The sequence below is a fragment of the Thamnophis sirtalis genome, unplaced genomic scaffold, assembly GCF_051295495.1.
Source record: "Thamnophis sirtalis isolate CommonGarterSnake01/CBP01778 unplaced genomic scaffold, rThaSir2_p1.2 scaffold_2, whole genome shotgun sequence".
Classification (NCBI taxonomy): domain Eukaryota; kingdom Metazoa; phylum Chordata; class Lepidosauria; order Squamata; family Natricidae; genus Thamnophis; species Thamnophis sirtalis.
Window position 1 is genome coordinate 73379204 of NW_028261382.1, and position 16642 is coordinate 73395845.

General features: G+C 41.5%; 1 protein-coding gene across 3 annotated transcripts in view; it reads right to left on the reverse strand.

Annotated features, from left to right (window-relative positions):
- KAT6A (lysine acetyltransferase 6A) overlaps positions 1-16642 on the reverse strand; it is a 79294-nt gene that overhangs the window by 19286 nt on the left and 43366 nt on the right. For all 3 annotated transcript variants that reach the window (XM_087706093.1, XM_087706094.1, XM_087706095.1), the window contains exons 8-12: positions 16290-16408; positions 9602-9717; positions 7911-8052; positions 7096-7257; positions 3267-3360 (exon numbers count right to left, since the gene is read on the reverse strand). In XM_087706093.1, coding sequence (XP_087562219.1) covers positions 3267-3360; positions 7096-7257; positions 7911-8052; positions 9602-9717; positions 16290-16408 — 633 coding nt within the window. The remainder of the gene's footprint in view (positions 1-3266; positions 3361-7095; positions 7258-7910; positions 8053-9601; positions 9718-16289; positions 16409-16642) is intronic.

The following is a 16642-nucleotide window of genomic DNA, read 5'->3' on the forward strand; positions in this document are numbered from 1 at the left end:
TTTTTGTTGGGACCATGAGTTTGCTTCATGCTCTTGGGAAGCCTCAGTCAGAACCATTGATCAAATCAACAAAGCTAATTAGAATGATTCTTCACCTTCAAGTCAGGGAATCCATCATTCATTATGTGACCTGGCTTTATAAAAAGTAAACTCGAGTCGCTTCCTCCCATCCCAAGATCAACGGGATCAGTTAAAACAAAGTAGCTCTCATAATTAAGAGGGTTTTCCTCCCCAGACTTCAAATCAGTGTTTACCTTGAGCAAGCTGATGATGAAAGTCAATTTAGAGACTTGTTTGAAGCCCTAGGATTCACTCAGCTTTTCAAATACACCAGACAGCAACAAGATGGTAAACAAGCAATTACTTAAAGAAGGTAAAAAAGAACGGGAATGCCAGCCAGAAATTGTTATCAGCGCATAGCGTTCGTTTCAGATAATGAGGACGGAAATGTCAGCATCCCTTTAGGGCACATTATGTGTGCAGCTCACTTTCGGAGACAGAGGAAGCTGCCTGCACAAGTGAGCGTCTTCTCATTTAAAGATGGGGGAGAGAATGAGTAAAGAGGTACTTAGTTTGTCTTTGAAAATGGAACTTCTCTTCCTCTCCAGAAAGCACTGAATTGCTTTATATTTCCTGTCATTGCCATCAAGTCCAGATAAGGTACTTTTGCTATCCAACTGAATTTGGCTACTAGTTGGCTTCCGTGCACAATTCAAGATGCCTTTTTCAAAATAAAACAATCTGCATGTATCAGATTTTTCTGGTCTTTTGAGATCAACTGAAAAGAATAATCAGCTTACTTCTTCTTTCTCAAATAATGTCTGAAGTTTCAGGTTGGTACAGAAGTACACAATTCATTTTTTCTAGACACAACAGTAGTTTGCAACTCAAACGTCACCTCTTTGTTCTGTCAACCAAGGTTCGAAGGCAGAATCACAGAATTGCCATCGATTCCTCCTTTGCAAAATGGATTACCGTATTTTTCGGAGTATAAGACGCACCTTAGTTTTTGGGGAGGAAAATAAGAAGGAAAAAAAACTCTGCCTCTGCCTACTAGCATCCATGGTATTCAGCTGACACAAGGTAACAAGGTCAGCCAATGAATAGGCATAGCAACTAAGTCAGCCAATGAGGGCTATTTGGATTCTGAAACAGTATTTGCTGTGTGAGCTACAAGGAGACTGGAAGGAGACTGGCTTAGCTGAGTACTGAAAGTGAAACTGCTTGTGTTTTGCTTGTATTGACTGCTACCTTGGAAAACCTGCTTTTGGTATTGTATATTATTATTATTTTGAATCCTGCTGAATCAGTTACTTGTGTGTGCTTTCTGAATGTGATTGCTGCTGCAAACTCTGACTAGCCAGGTCAGCTTTAGCACTTACTGCAGCCTGATTCAGCACAGCTGATTGGTGAGTGCCAGAATAGCCCCAATCAGCTGTTCCAGGCTGCAGGGATTGCCACAGACCATCGCTGCCTCCGTGCCTCGCATTTTTGGCCACTGGTAGGGGTGAGTGGGGCTACATTTAGTGCATAAGATGCACCCAAATTTTCACCCTCTTTTTGGGGGTGGGTGGGGGGAAAGGTGTGTCTTATACTCTGAAAAATACAGTAATCCAAACTTGGGACAAGTCAAAGGCTCTAGAAGCAGGGATGCCCAACCTTAGCAACTTTGAAGGCTTGTGGACTTCAACTCCCAGGATTCCCCAGTCGGTGGATAAATAGATACCACTTTGGTGGGAAGGTAACAGCGTTCTGTGCACCTCGGGTGTATAATTATGCCAGCCATGCAACTATGAAAGTGTCTTTGAACAACCCTTGGTTAAGAAATGCAGATGAACACCACCTCTACAGACAGACATGACTGGATAGGGAAATCTTTGCTTGTTTGTTTGGCTGGGAACTAGCAACCACAGGGCATCTCCAGACAGCCACTGGAACTCCCCTCACATTCCTCTCTGAGATTCCAGCAGGCCACTCTGACACACACCCCCCCAAGGCTGATGGACCTAAACAGAGGTGTAAAAAGATAAAGGTTTCCTTCGCACATATGTGCTAGTGGTTTCCGACTGTAGGGGGTGGTGCTCATTTCCGTTTCAAAGCCGATGAGCTAGCACTGTCCGAAGACGTCTCTGTGGTCATGTGGCTGGCATGACTCAATGCCGAAGGCACACAGAATGCTGTTCCCTTCCCATCGAAGGTGGTCCCTATTTTTCTACTTGCATTTTTGCCTGATTTCGAAGTGCTACGTTGGCAGAAGCTGGGACAAGTAACAGGAGCTCACTCCGTTACGCGGCGCTAGGGATTCAAACTGCTGAACTGCCAACCTTTCTGATCAACAAGCTCGGAGTCTTAGTCACTGAATTACCGCATCCCTAAACAGAGGTGTAACAGCACCACAAGTCCATAAAGTAAAGGTAAAGAGTCCCTGTGGATTTTACTCAGCTAGTTGTTGCTGACCATAGGGGGTGATACACATCTCAGTTTCAAGGCCATGTGCTGTCTGAAGACATTTCCATGGTTCAGTGGCCAGCATGATGTCACGGAATGCTGTTACCATCACATCAAAGTGGTTTGTCTGTCTATCCTTCCTTCCTTCTTCCTTTCTTTCTTTCTTTCTCCTTCCTCCTCCTCCTCCTTTTAGCCATTATCTATCCACTGCAGAATGAAGGCCTCTTCCATGTATTTCCAACAAATATAGTCCTGAGCTTTCTTTTCTTTTTATTTTCTATTCACATTTGCACGCTTTCAAACTTCTAGATGGGCAGAAGATGGGAAGAGGATGGGAGTTCATCCTATCACGTGGCGCCTGAGTCTCAAACCTCTGGACTGCCAGCTTTTCAGAGAAGCCCAGCCTCTTAACTGCTGAGCCACGCCACTATTATATAACTATGATCTAAATTAGCAACAATTTACCGGAATGGATGTCTGGATAAAAACAAGTTTCAGATTTAAAGCCGGAAGACTGTTAATTTAAGATTGCTGAAAGGACATGCAACGGGGGAGGGGGGGAGACACTGATGTAAGACACACGCAATAAATGAAACATTTATTTTCACAGAAAACAGCTAAGAGGCAGGGAAAAAAGGTTTCCTGGAATTGCAAAATAGAGCTAATTCAGGTAAAGAATCCTTTTGAAGTCACATCCTGCCAAATGAGTTGCAAGAGAATTGTACACTCTGTAAATCGTAAAGCCAAGTTTTAGATGAGGGGGATTTTTTTTAAAAAAACCAACAATTTAGAAAAACAAAGAATAAGAAGGGGCTTACTGAAGTCAATGAGGAATCTGCCATAGCCCTTGCGTTGGTACTGGGGAAGAATCATGATGCAAGAGACGTTGTATTTCTGCTGGCAGTGCTTCTCCTAGGAAAAAAAAGAGAAAGGTGGGGGGATGAATCCACTTATTAAAAAGCACGGCCTTGTGACACGGAAGAGCTCTTTAGGACAATAATTAATACGGAGGGAATATTCCAGCTAAAGACCCAGCTATAATTCCATCGGGGAGTCAGAGAAAAACCAAGTGAAAAACACGTCTCCGATGGAAGAACAACAGTAAACCTGTAATTATTTGGGAAATGGGAGGGGGGGAGATAATGGAGTAATGGTTTGGTTCCTGAAATCCAGCAATGTTTATTTCCAAAGGACTCTGGCTTCTCCCTCCCCCAAGGGTTTTGCCTCTTTGGAACTTTCTAAAATAGAAAGGCTATTCCCCTCCTCCCCACTAAGATGGGGGAGAATATCTGGGAAATGTTGATACTGTTTGGATTCTAGGCTATATACCCAAGAGTATTTATTACTAGGAAAACAGTTTCTTCGGCAGCCATGGCTCCCTGAAGCTATGGAGCTGATCAATGGGGATAGTAAGAACTGGAGGAAACTACCCAAGTGTCTGCAGGGAAGAGTAAATGTAATGGGAATGAGGGAGTCCTCAACTTGCAACGGGTCCGTTTAGCGACTATTCAAAGTTACCACAGTACTGGAAAAAAGTGACTTATGAGAACCCAACATGACCGTTGCGGCAACCTATAGTCACGAGATCCAAATTCAAAATTGCAACCGTCTGATAAGTGAACTCAATGGGGACTGTGTTACTAGCTGCAGCAATTCATTTAATGGCTGCGGCAGGCAAAGTCGTAAAATGGGGCAAAACTCACTTCACAAATGCCTCGCTTAGACACAGAACTTTGGGGCTCAATGGGACGAAGGCTACCTGAAGCTCGAAGAGGGGCAGTCTTGCCAAAAGCAATAATGCAATGAGCGTGCGTGCCCCACCCCGCGCATGCCCCCCGCCGCCATGCATGCGCACAAGATGCCCCACGCAACCCTCCCCCAAAATAAGACCAGGACTTATATTAATATGCATTAGGTCTTATTTTCTAGTTAGGTCTTATTTTCTAGTTAGGTCTTATTTTCTAGTTAGGTCTTATTTGGGGGAAATACGGTATTAAATGTGTCTGCCTAGTTGATGATTTTAATTGGGTCTTGTTTTGGGGTAGGGCTTATATTATGAACATCCTGAAAAATCATGTTAGGGCTTATTTTCTGATTGGGTCTTATTTTCAGGGAAACAGGATATTTAATTATACATGATATTATTGTATCACAGATTTGCAGGTGCGGATAGGACACGACTAGGACACGACTTTAGGCTCAGAAATCCCTTCAGTGTGTTTCTCCAGATGGGCCTTAATGCACAACTTGGGACTCCTTCTAAATGTACTGCTCTTGCTGGAAGAGTATGTGGTAGCTATGGTTAGGAGGGCTGGTGTAACCAATGCATTCTTTTTTTTTTAGACTAACCCACTTTTACTATGGGCACTGATTCATTGCACCTCCCATTTGGACTATCACAGTGCAAAGCATATGTCTTGTCTCCTGCAGTAACTAAAGCTGGTCCAAAGTACAGCTTTGTGAGTAGCGCATCCACATATCACCTCTCTATGACAGGCTGCACCAATTACTAGTTGATTTGGGGGTACATTTTGAAGTTCCAGCTGTCTTCTATAAAGTCCTTCAAGGATCAGGCTTCAAATTCAAGTTCAATTTTAGAATAGAGCTGGAAGGGACCTTGGAGGTCTTCTAGTCCAGCCCTCTGCTCAAGCAGGAAACACCATTCTATTTCAGATAGGTGGCTGTCCAGTCTCTTCTTAAAAACCTCCAAAAAACCTCAAAACCTAAAAAGAAAACCCTACTCAACTTCTGGTGTCCAGCTGTTCCACTGATTGTTAATTTCTCCTTAATTCCAGGTTGCTTCTCTCCTTAGTTGGGTGTCCATCCATTGTTTCTCATCTTGCCTTCTGATGCTTTGGAAAATAAGATGACACTCCCACCCCACCTTCTTTGTGGCAGCCCCTCAAATACCGGAACACTGCTATTATTTTACCGCTAGTCCTTCCTTGCTCTAGATTGGCCATACCCAAATATTCAGTATTTATGGAAATGCTGGCCTCAGCATTATGCCAGTCTGTCCTATGAGACCTGGCATGGTGGGCATACTCCAGGCCCATCTATAAAATAATGCCACCTTGTGGGACGCTGGAGGTGTATTGTCCCTGTTGTTGCTTCTCCCCTCTGGAGTAGCATTTCCCCTCAAAGCCCATTTGGACAAACACAGGTACACATACATAGATACACACACAGAGACACACACCTGATCCTGCTGTTCTTCAGGAAAAAGCATTTCTGGGTCAATCTGTGAACCATTTGAACAATAGCTGTTTGAATATTTGCACATTTCCCAAAATGCTATTATTTTATTTAGCTCTGCCTTGATTCCTAGGTCTTCTTTTGATATTGTTTTTAACCTATTCAGCATTGCCTTATCATGCACACACACACACACACACACACACTTTTCTTTCTTTGCCTTGCAGAGTGAAAATTGAAAGTCTGCAGTGCCTCCCAAAGAAAACAGAGAATTTGGGTCCTCACGGCAGACCTACCATCCAGCAGGCATACCCCATTCTGCAGGCAGGCTAGCTAAACTACACGGCCTGGTTATTTCCTCCCCTCTTCCCACCCACCCCACTGGAAAAATTTCTTCTCCAAGCAAAACAGCTTCTGCAAAAGGCAACCCTGAAGCCCTCATGCCTGGACCCCTCGTCTATGCAGGAGGAATATGAAAGCCATGTTTGGTCTCAATTGCATGTTTTTTTACCAGAGCACAAACAAAAGCTTTGCAATGAGATCAGCATCTGATTTGAGGAGCAGCGGGTTTGGTGGCGCGGTAACAATGAATGTTTACTTCACCAACTAGCTGTACTCTTTGCTACCCAAGGGACGAGGAAGTAATTTAAAACCTCCCTTTAGAACCGCAAAGCTGGAATTCACGCTCCTCGGAGGATACACTCTGTTCAAGGCAGGAAGAGAAAGCCAGACAACGTTAACTGCTTCAGTTCCCTGGATTTGTCTAGACAAGAGTCTTAAAAGGGAATAGGGAAAACTGCACCCAGTGCTTCAGAAGTCCCTCATGTAGTTAAAATCCAGCAGACTTTTGGAAGAATGACTGCAGAATCACTTTGAATTCACACACTGAAAACACCGGCCCAATTATAGCCACTGGAATGCTGTTTTAGACTAATTTCAAAGGTAATTTCCAGAGATAAAGAATCAGCACAGGAGGCTTAATACCACGGCAAAAAAGAAAAAGGCAGAGATAGGGGAAGGAAAAATTAATTATCTTCTTGCACAAATCATATCTCGTGATGGCAGAGGTTCAGAAGTGGTGCTGGGAGGCCGGGGTGGGTGGGAGGAAAGCATGGGAATGGATGCTGAATGCAGCACTTACTATCCTTAATCACTAGCAAAACTACAAAGCATGTAAAAACTGAAATAAGCAGGTGAGGAAATGCCTGTTAATGCACATAGCTAGCATCATTTAAATGGATTTCCAAAGTCCACATTCCTTCCCCTACTTTTTATAGCAGGTTTTTTTACAATACATAAGCTATTTCCTTCTCTTAAGGGATCAGAAAAGATCCAATGGTCAGCATTGCAAAAATGAAACTAAAAGTCCCCTTCAAACGGAGTTCATTTATTTCTTGGTGACTTAGGAGGACACACTCATGAAAACCCAGGTTTCAAGGTCGGCACCCTCACCTTGGAGAAGTAGCCGACAAGGTGACAGCCCTTCATATCATTTTGCGTCAGCACGTAAAAAAGAAATGGCTCCACATCGTAGTAGAGAGTCTTATGGTCCAGGAAGAGTTTTGCCAATAGACATAAGTTCTGGCAGTAAATAGTACTGACGTTGCCATCCACCTTAAAAGAAAAGCAGGTTAATTCATCAGAAAACCACAATGAAATACCATATCCTGGCCAAATAATATTAGAGCAAACAAGGGAGATAACATCCATTTTTGAAAGCATTAAGAGAAAGAGAGCAGTTGGAAAGCATCACTACTCTGACCTTTGGTCCCCCCAAGGCAACCCATATTTTTTAAGCTTAGCAACCACTTAGATTTGCTTATATGGCCAAGAATTTATAACCCTATTTAAAGAGTCACTAAAACGGCTATGCACTACTCCTAACTTATGAAACAGAACTCTTTTTGGAAATGGTATTTAAAAAGCCAATTTAGAAGGCAGAAATTTACAGCAGAAACATGTGAACATAAATTAAATTCTCACTCACAGTATCTTCACTAAAAATTGCTGACTGCCCACGTCTCTGCAAACAACATACTTAAAGACTATTCAAAATATATTTCTGTGTTCTAGAGCCAGTTCCTACTCCTTGGTTCTAGAACTTGCTGTCCAAAAACCGTGACCTGAGAATTCCCTCTGAAGGGGGTTGATCCAACCATGGGAAACAAAAAATTCAATGTAAACACACTGTATAGCTTATATTGTATATTACTATTGTACTAGTTGTAACACAGAACAAACAGCAGTTAAGAGCTGTTGAAATTTACCTCGAAAACTGAAACATTACTCTTTCTATATATTTCATTGGCTGGGGGATGAAACCAGCCACATTTCTTCGTGTGCTGCTGGAGAATAGTTCTGCTTTTCATGTATTTGAGACAGAATTCACAAATGTACAACTTGGGCAACCTGAAAAAATATAAACCAGTTAATACCCACTCAGCGCTAAAGAAAAAAGACAAAAAAATAAATGAACAACCTTGGACCAAAATACATACATGGTTAGGAAAAAATGATAAGGCAACACATTGATTTTAAACCAGAAATATTTTTGTTGGGTATTTTACTAGAACAATCTAATAAAGGGAATACATACTGAATTTTACATGTATTAACAGCAGCAAGAATTGTCTTTTCACAATAGTGGAAAAATGAAGAGATCCCTTTAGATGAAAATGTTATAAAAATATTGGCAGAGATGGAGAGATTAACACTAACAATAAAAGAGAAGGAAGAAAAAGAATATTTTTTAACATGGTACCTGTTTTACAATTGGCTAACAGAAACAGAAGTTAGAAATTAAACGAGACCAAGAGAGTGATTAATTATATAGGGAAAGCTTCCTAGTATGGACAAGCCAATGTTACTATTATGTGATTATTATCAATGTTATATATACTATGATTACTATTATGCTTATTGATTTTTTGTTGTTCAAAACTAACTGTATTCAGACAACACGCTATTCATATAGACATTGAGGTTTTTTTATGTTTATTAAAGAAAAATGTATCAATAAAATATAGGTATAGGTAAAGTTTCCCCTTGCACATACATACTAATTGCTCCCGACTCTAGGGGGGCAGTGCTCATCTCCATTTCAAAGCCGAAGAGCCAGCGTTGTCCGAAGATGTCTCTGTGGTCATGTGGCTGGCATGACTCACCGCCGAAGGCGCATGGGACGCTGTTATCTTCCCACCAAAGGTGGTTCCTATTTTCCTACTTGCATTTTTTAGGTAATTTAGAACTGCTAAGTTGGCAGAAGCTGGGAAAAGTAACGGATTCAAACCACCGAGTGCCAACCTTTCTGATTGACAAACTCAGCGTCTTAGTCACCCAGCCATCGCATCCCTTCAATAAAATATTATATCTATATCTCTATCTATCTATCTCTCTATCAATCTAGTGTTTTCCCTTAAGTAATTATTCACTGGACAGTATTGAACCAAAGAGATACAGGAGCAGATGGAGCCCTGTAGAGTAAGCGAAAGACTACCTAAGCTGACTTCCGGTATGATACAGGGAGTCCAAGCTTAAAAGTGAGCAGTGTAAAAATGTTACAGGAAAGTAACTAGAGACTCAATATTGGATATTACCAAACCTATTAATTTAACTATACACCAAGCACAACACTCAAATAGGCTCTCTCATATAAAAGCATCTCTTAAAAGGATTCAAAGCTCTTTTGAAAAGTGAATTTAGGAAACTGATTGTTGTAAAAACATTTTATCTGCATCTTTATTTCTTTATCTGCATCCTTCTTCTGCTTATTACACTGCTGGCTACTATTTCCTTTCTTCAACTGATACACACCACATTTTTAGGAGAGGGCAAGAGCTTAAAACATGTGTAAACATAAACATGTAATAGCTAGATGTAATAGCTGTTATTTTATTTCCAGCAAAGGCAAAAAGTTCCAGTGGGCAGCACAACGCACATCATCAAAAGTGCTTCGTACCTGGAATATTCCTGTGGATATGGAGAAGAATACCAGGTGTGGATTTCATATTTTCCAAATTCGATGACTGATGGGCAGCGGACCTGGGGGTCATGTGCCCCTGACACTCCTACTTTCTGTAAAAAGAAATAAACAAATTTAATCCCCTCAATTTTACTCCACAGATTTGAGAATCTAGTTAAAAAAGCAACAGGTTTATGTGAGAAAATAAAACATTACATAGGAAAATGGTTATTAACCCAGTCATACTTCATATTTCTGGAAATGTTTGTTATTGTAATGATCCAGGCAATGTGCATAAGGAAATTAAATTCCCCTTATCATTGAGCCAAGGTGGCGCAGTGGTTAAATGCAGCACTGCAGGCTACTGCTAGATCAGCAGGTCAGCGGTTCAAATCTCACCGGCTCAGGGTTGACTCAGCCTTCCATCCTTCCGAGGTGGGTAAAATGAGGACCCAGATTGTTGGGGGCAATATGCTGACTCTCTGTAAACCGCTTAGAGAGGCCTGAAAGGCCTATGAAGCGGTATATAAGTCTACTGCTATTGCTATATTCTAAGGAAATAAATGTCCTGGGATTGTATTTATTTATTTATGTTTCATTCATTTATTTGCTAAATTTGTATGCCACTCATTTTGCAGTTAGAATAGAATATAATTATTTCTTGGCCAAGTGTGATTGGACATGCAAGGGATTTGTCTTTGATGCATATGCTCTCAGTGTACATAAAGAAAAATAAAATAGAATACATTCATCAAGAATTATAAGATATAATTAGTGAAAGTCATAAATTACTAATAAGCCATCAAATCATACTAGGAAACAAATAAAACAATAAAAAATTTAAAGATACAAGCAACATGGTTGCCATAAATGGAAACAGATAGGTAGCGAAGAATAATAGTAATACAGTCTTAGTAGAAAATTTGACAGTGTTGTGGGGATTAGTTGTTAAGCAGAGTGATGGAATTTGGGAAAAACTGTCCTTGTGTCTAGCTGTTTTTGTTTGCAGTGCTCTACAGCCTCGTTTTGAGGGTAGAAGTTGAAACAATTTATGTCCAGGATGCGAGGGGTCTGTAGATATTTTCATGGCCCTCTTGTTGACTTTTGCAGTGTACAGGTCTTCGATGGATGGCAGGTTGGTAACCATTGTTTTTTCTGCAGTTCTGATTATCAGTTGAAGTGTCTGTCTTGTTGGGTTGCAGAACCAAACCAGACAGTTCGGGGCAAATAAAGTGAAGAAGGAAAACTGTATATCAAGGGCATCTATAATAAACAGTGGGAATTGCCATAGGGTACTGAGTTCAAGTTAAGAGCTATCGGTTGAGTTCAGGCCTCTAAGGGAAAGGTTATACGTTCTTTATTCGCAAATATGTGGAAATAACCCATCCACATTATCAACTTAGATAGATAGGACTTTTAAACGAGGACAAAAGAAACCTTCTCTCTACACATGCTATTTGTGACAGTAAAAACAAAGTTAGGAACTCCAAGAACCTTAAAGGAAACTGCAAAGGAAACAATTTCATTTGGGGAAGGAAAAAAATGGGGATTTTCTACAGGAAGACTGGAGGTCATAAAAGTTTAAGTGTTCTGGGGTGAGGAGGGGGGGGGAGTCATGCCTCTGCCTTTCAAGTGATCAACATAATTTTGGCCTTAATTATTACTCAGTTTTACTTCTCTGTAAAACAGAGGACTCCTTTCTTTCTCCTCTCTACCTACTACCCCTTTTCTCTCTCTCAAGCAGAGATGGTAATACCTTGCAAATTGCCCTAACATGCAGAGGCAGAAAGATGAAGAGAAAATGCCAATTAGGCTCTTTTAATCCTTTCCTGTTTAGTTTCTCCCGTGCACTAAGAACTTTAAACAATAAAGACTATAAATGTTTTACAGCTTTTCCTAGTGACAGGCATTGGTTTTTTTCTCCCCTCTTATTACTCCAGCTGATTCTTCTTAGGTACTAAGATGTCTTGCTATCAGCACGGTATATTTGCACACCCTGCCAAAGAAAATATTCTTCGCCTACAGATGGTTTCAGGTGTCCAGTTCTTGCACCTGAAAACCATTACCGCCAGAAGGTCCAGCTCTAGCTTTCTCTCTCTCTAAAAAGGTAAAGGTGAAGGTTCCCCGCACATGCCAGTCGTTCCTGACTCTAGGTGGCGGTGCTCATCTCCATTTCAAAGCTGAAGAGCCAGCGCTGTCTGAAGATGTCTCTGTGGTCATGTGGCTGGCATGACTAAACGCCGAAGGCGCACGGAGCGCTGTTCCCTTCCCATCAAAGGTGGTTCCTGTTTTTCTACTTGCATTTTTTACCTGCTTTCAAACTGCTACGTTGGCAGAAGCTGGGACAAGTAATGGGAGCTCATTCCGTTATGTGGTGCTAGGGATTCAAACAGCTGAACTGCCGACCTTCTGATTGACAAGCTCAGCGTCTTAGCCACTGAGCCACCAGGTCCCCCTTCTTTCCCTCTGAACCCGCTCAATTTTTATTTTTTCCCAGTTGAGGAAGGCTGTGCAGATGGCTCCTCGGTAGACATTAATTAGTTCATCTTAGGCAGCACTGAAACTCCACCGTAGAACCATTTCTTGCTGGTTGTTTTTCCTTTATGTCCCTTTTCTAGGGAATTACAGGAACATGTTGAAACGTTTAGATAAAAGAAGAAGGGTTGGGCCTACACAATTTCCCCCGTCCTCATGCACTGAACTGAACCACGGCAACGTGCCAAATCATTGTTTAGCATTTTAATCAGGCAAGCAAGCCTCCTGGGTCCGTGTGCTCCCTTTTTCGTTTCTTACTTCAGTCCCGTGGATTATTTTCTTTTTAGCTTAAGCCACAATTACTATGTCCCCTAAGATTTAGGACTGCCCTTCAACCAATTATTTAATCATCTTCTAAAGCTAGAGTTTGGCAGGATTCATTTAGAAGACCATGAAAAGCATGTATTTTCTGATTTAGGTTAACAAGGGTCTACTTTTACTGCACTGGAGCTGATCTCCCTCCAAGTGATAATTTGGCGGTGTGAAAAAAAGTTTTATGATGTCTAAAAATACCTATAAATGGCGTCTTTTTCTTTTCTTTTTTAGTAAATCAACAGAGAACGATGAGTTAATTTGTTTTCTCTTCTCTCGCTCCCTAGTTTCCAAATTTGTAGTTCAAGATTAAACTAAATTTCCAGAGTTGGATGTGACATGAAGCCGGTTAATGTCCTACATTAACCTACATTACATTAAACCTACATTAAATCCTCCATTATAAAGCAGGAGTGGAGAGATTACAACATACGTTGTAAGTCTAGGAAACACCAGTCTATTAAACTGAGGTATCTTCAGAATTCAGCACACAAAACTTTGGAACTGAATGAACATTATGTAATTTAGGTGTGGATGACGTTTTATGCAAGATAAGGATGAGTTTTAATAGCTAGACACAATTTGTGTATTTAAGACCAGCAAATCTGATCACCATATACTGAGGATAAAACAAGAAATGGCTAGTTACTGCCATCCTGCCATGCTCACAAAACTGCTAGAGAGCTCTGGCTGACAAGTGTTTAAAAAGGATGCTACAGTAGGTAAACCTTTGATCTTAACCAACAAAGCAATCTGTGTATTCCTATACCAACCTCAGGGCAAAGCAAATCCATGAGAATTTATAGATGTGCCTTACTTACGCCTCTTTTATTTCATGTTTCAAAGAAGCAATGAGTTTAACACTGCTGTCTGCAAAAGTGCTTTCACACTTACCAATATACTAGCACACAACCTGCTAGATCTATTCACAACACGGCACAACAAAAGCTTTCTGTCAGTGTATCGCATTGCACACCAGAGGAAATTCACGTTCTCCAAATGTCATCGCTTTGCCAGAGTTCACCGACTGATTTCCAGGGCTTTCTTGCAAAAAGAAGAGCCTTAATCCTGAAGGATTGACTGCTTTATCTAAGGAGTTAGAGCAAATCCAACTAGACAACGTGTTTTCTTTGCAGTTTAAGAAAGTCTCTTTGTTTTGCCGGGGAGGGAACACAACAGGTAAATTGGAAAAAAGTTTTAATTCTATAATCTGCCTTCAATTAATTGCCCAGGTGCAAGTTCACTAACAAATACACTAGTCAGTGGAATAATAGCCTATAAGAATACGCCCTACTGAATGCAAGGAATATCAATCCTTCCCCACCATCCTGTCAGAGCTGAAGAAGCTTCTTGGATGAGAAGCGAAATGTCTTCAAAAGAAAAAAACAAGAAAGCCCAGTTGCCTCCAGATGAAAAAACGCCTTTGGGCCCCACTGTATCAATTGCCATTTCATTCCTAGTAGGAACGGAAAATGTGCAATTGTTTTTAACAATGGGAATGAATATAAATTTATAATCTTGCTACAGAAACTGCGAATATTTGTATTTTTTGGGTCGTCAAGATTTAATTGTATGCAAAGATGCCTCAAGCAGGAATGCCGCTCACTATACCTGTGATAACAGCGCGTGAGTGTGCACCTTCCCGACAGCCGCGAAGCTTTCCTCCAACTGAACATCCGAAATAAAGGTGAAGTCCCAGTTCCAATACAACTGCTTGCACATCACAACAGCCCAAATCCCCTCCAGATGGCCCAAGTTCCATCAAAAGCTGCCAATACCCAAACTGGCTACATCTGTTGTTTGAGATTCTTCTTGTCCGACAGATTCCCCAATAAATTCAGCGCGCCATCCTTGCATTTTTTACTGAGTGAATTCCCTTTTGCTCAGGTGCGGCCCTCTGGTCTACCTAGAGACGGACTGCGTCAGCTACTCAGCTGCACTTAACCCGGTACTTGCCAAAACAAACCAATTAGCAAAGTTGTAGCATGAAACAATAGATCTAATGTTTCCTAAAACCTATAAAATACATTTGCTTTCTTTCTAGCCCCACCACGAGTGCTTCACACTTCTATCTTGCTATAAAAGCTAAATTTTAGCATGTGTAGCAGCTAAAAAAATTGTTTTGAAGGTTTAAAGACATCATACATTAACAGAGATATGTATTTTGCCTGGCAGTAGCTCTTTGGCTAGTAAAATTGAGAGAAGTGCACATTTAACCAGTTCATTTAAGTTTGTATACTTTTGCATGCTTTTTTACCTTTGTGTTAGTTCCAAATAAGCCATAGCAATAGCACTTAAGACTTATATACCGCTTCATAGTGCTTTACAGCCCTATCTAAGTGGTTTAGAGCCAACAATCTGGGTCCTCATTTTACCCACCTTGGAAGGATGGAAGGCTGAGTCAACCTTCAGCCGGTCAGGATCGAACTCCTGGCAGCTGGAATATAGAATAAGCCTGCAATATTGCATTCTAACCACTGTTCCATTACAACTTTTGAGCCTTTTCCCCATCTTCACCTGTAAATGCAGCCCAAATTTCCCCCTCTCTCATAGTTTTCCAATGTGGTCAATCCTTCCTTCATTAAAAGAGGATAATGTATGGCTGTGAAGGTTGGGCCATAAGGAAGGCTGAGCGCCAAAGAATGGAGGCCTTTGAACTATGGGGATGGAGAAGACTCCTGCAAGTCCCTTGGCCTGCAAGGCGATCAAACCGGTCAGTCCTAGAGGAGATCTACCCTGACTGCTCTTTAGAAGGCCAGATCCTGAAGAGGAAACTCAAAGACTCTGGCCACCTAAGGAGAAGGAAGGATTTCCTGGAGAAGAGCCTCATGCTGGGAACGATGGAGGGCAAAAGAAGAAGGGGATGGCAGAGAAGGAGGTGGCTGGATGGAGTCAAAGAAGCAGTCGGCATGAGCCTTAATGGACTCCAGAGGAAGGTAGAGGACAGGAAGGCGTGGAGGAAGTTGTCCATGGGGTCGTGAACAACAACGTCTGGCTATTGAATAAGTGTTCCAAAAACATGAAACATTTTAGAGACTGACAAAACCTTCTACTGAATTACTATTCCCTCCTACTCAGAAGTAACAAAGCAAGAAAACTGTACGAGGATCTCAAGGGAGCTCCCACACAACTAAGTGTGCATGAAAAAAAGAGGAGCCACAAGAAAGTGCTCAGTTAAAATGTACTCAACCCTACAGTAGTAATTCCATATTAATCCTGCAACAATCAAAACTATTATTTTCCCTGGAACTCAGTCTGCCTTATGACATCAGAATCACAGTTAATAAATTGTGCATCAGTGGTCTGATACTCAGAAAATCTTGTGTAAATGATCTCCTTCAGTTTCCTGAACGGCAGAGCCCTATGCCAGTTATCAGTTGCCTTCAGAGTCAGACATCAGTGGGGCAGAAGCAGCTGGAGCCTGTTCCCAGTGTGTGCATGCACAGAGTTGCCAGACGAACAGCTAAAGAACAGGGGTCGACTTGGGAGTAAGGCTACAGGTGGACAATGAACAGCCCCTCCCAGAGGAAAGAAAAGAGGAGCGAAAGGGGAATGGAGTTTGCAGGAGACTTTGCTTCATTGGTTCATGACTCTCTGAGGCTCCTTGCCAAGTTCTGCAGATCTCGGCCTGGCAGCTCTCCCAGCCAGATAAGGTCTGTGACTGTAAATCCTCCTTCAAAAGACTTTACTGGATGTGAATGAGCAGAATTCACTATAAATTAATAAAAGGGTTTTTTGTTGGCACAAGGAGTTGGCTTCAGGCTCTTGGGAAGCCTCAGTCAGAACAGTGAGCTGCTTTGACTGTGAACACATTGGATGAAAGTTGACTTGACTTTACCTGCAGTGCTTGCTCCTGAATGTCTCTGAACAGCTCCATATCTTTCTCCGCCATGACATCTGGGCCTCCTAGAAGCCACTCTTCATTTTCTTGTTTTCCATCCCAGCCATCCTGATTGTCTGAAAACAGAACATTTAGAATTCCTTGATGGATTGTCGACAATTGAAACAGCAAGTAAAGTGATTTCTCATTAAGAAATGGCTTCTGAGCATTCCCTTGCTTTTAAACAAGACAAACACATCCTCCTTAATTTTGGCAAGAGAAGAAAGTCTTACTTGGTTACCGAGAGTGCTTTTCTTTCTTCTACATCCACCCAAAACCCGTCCGCAAAACAGCCCTGCATCCTCTCTTGA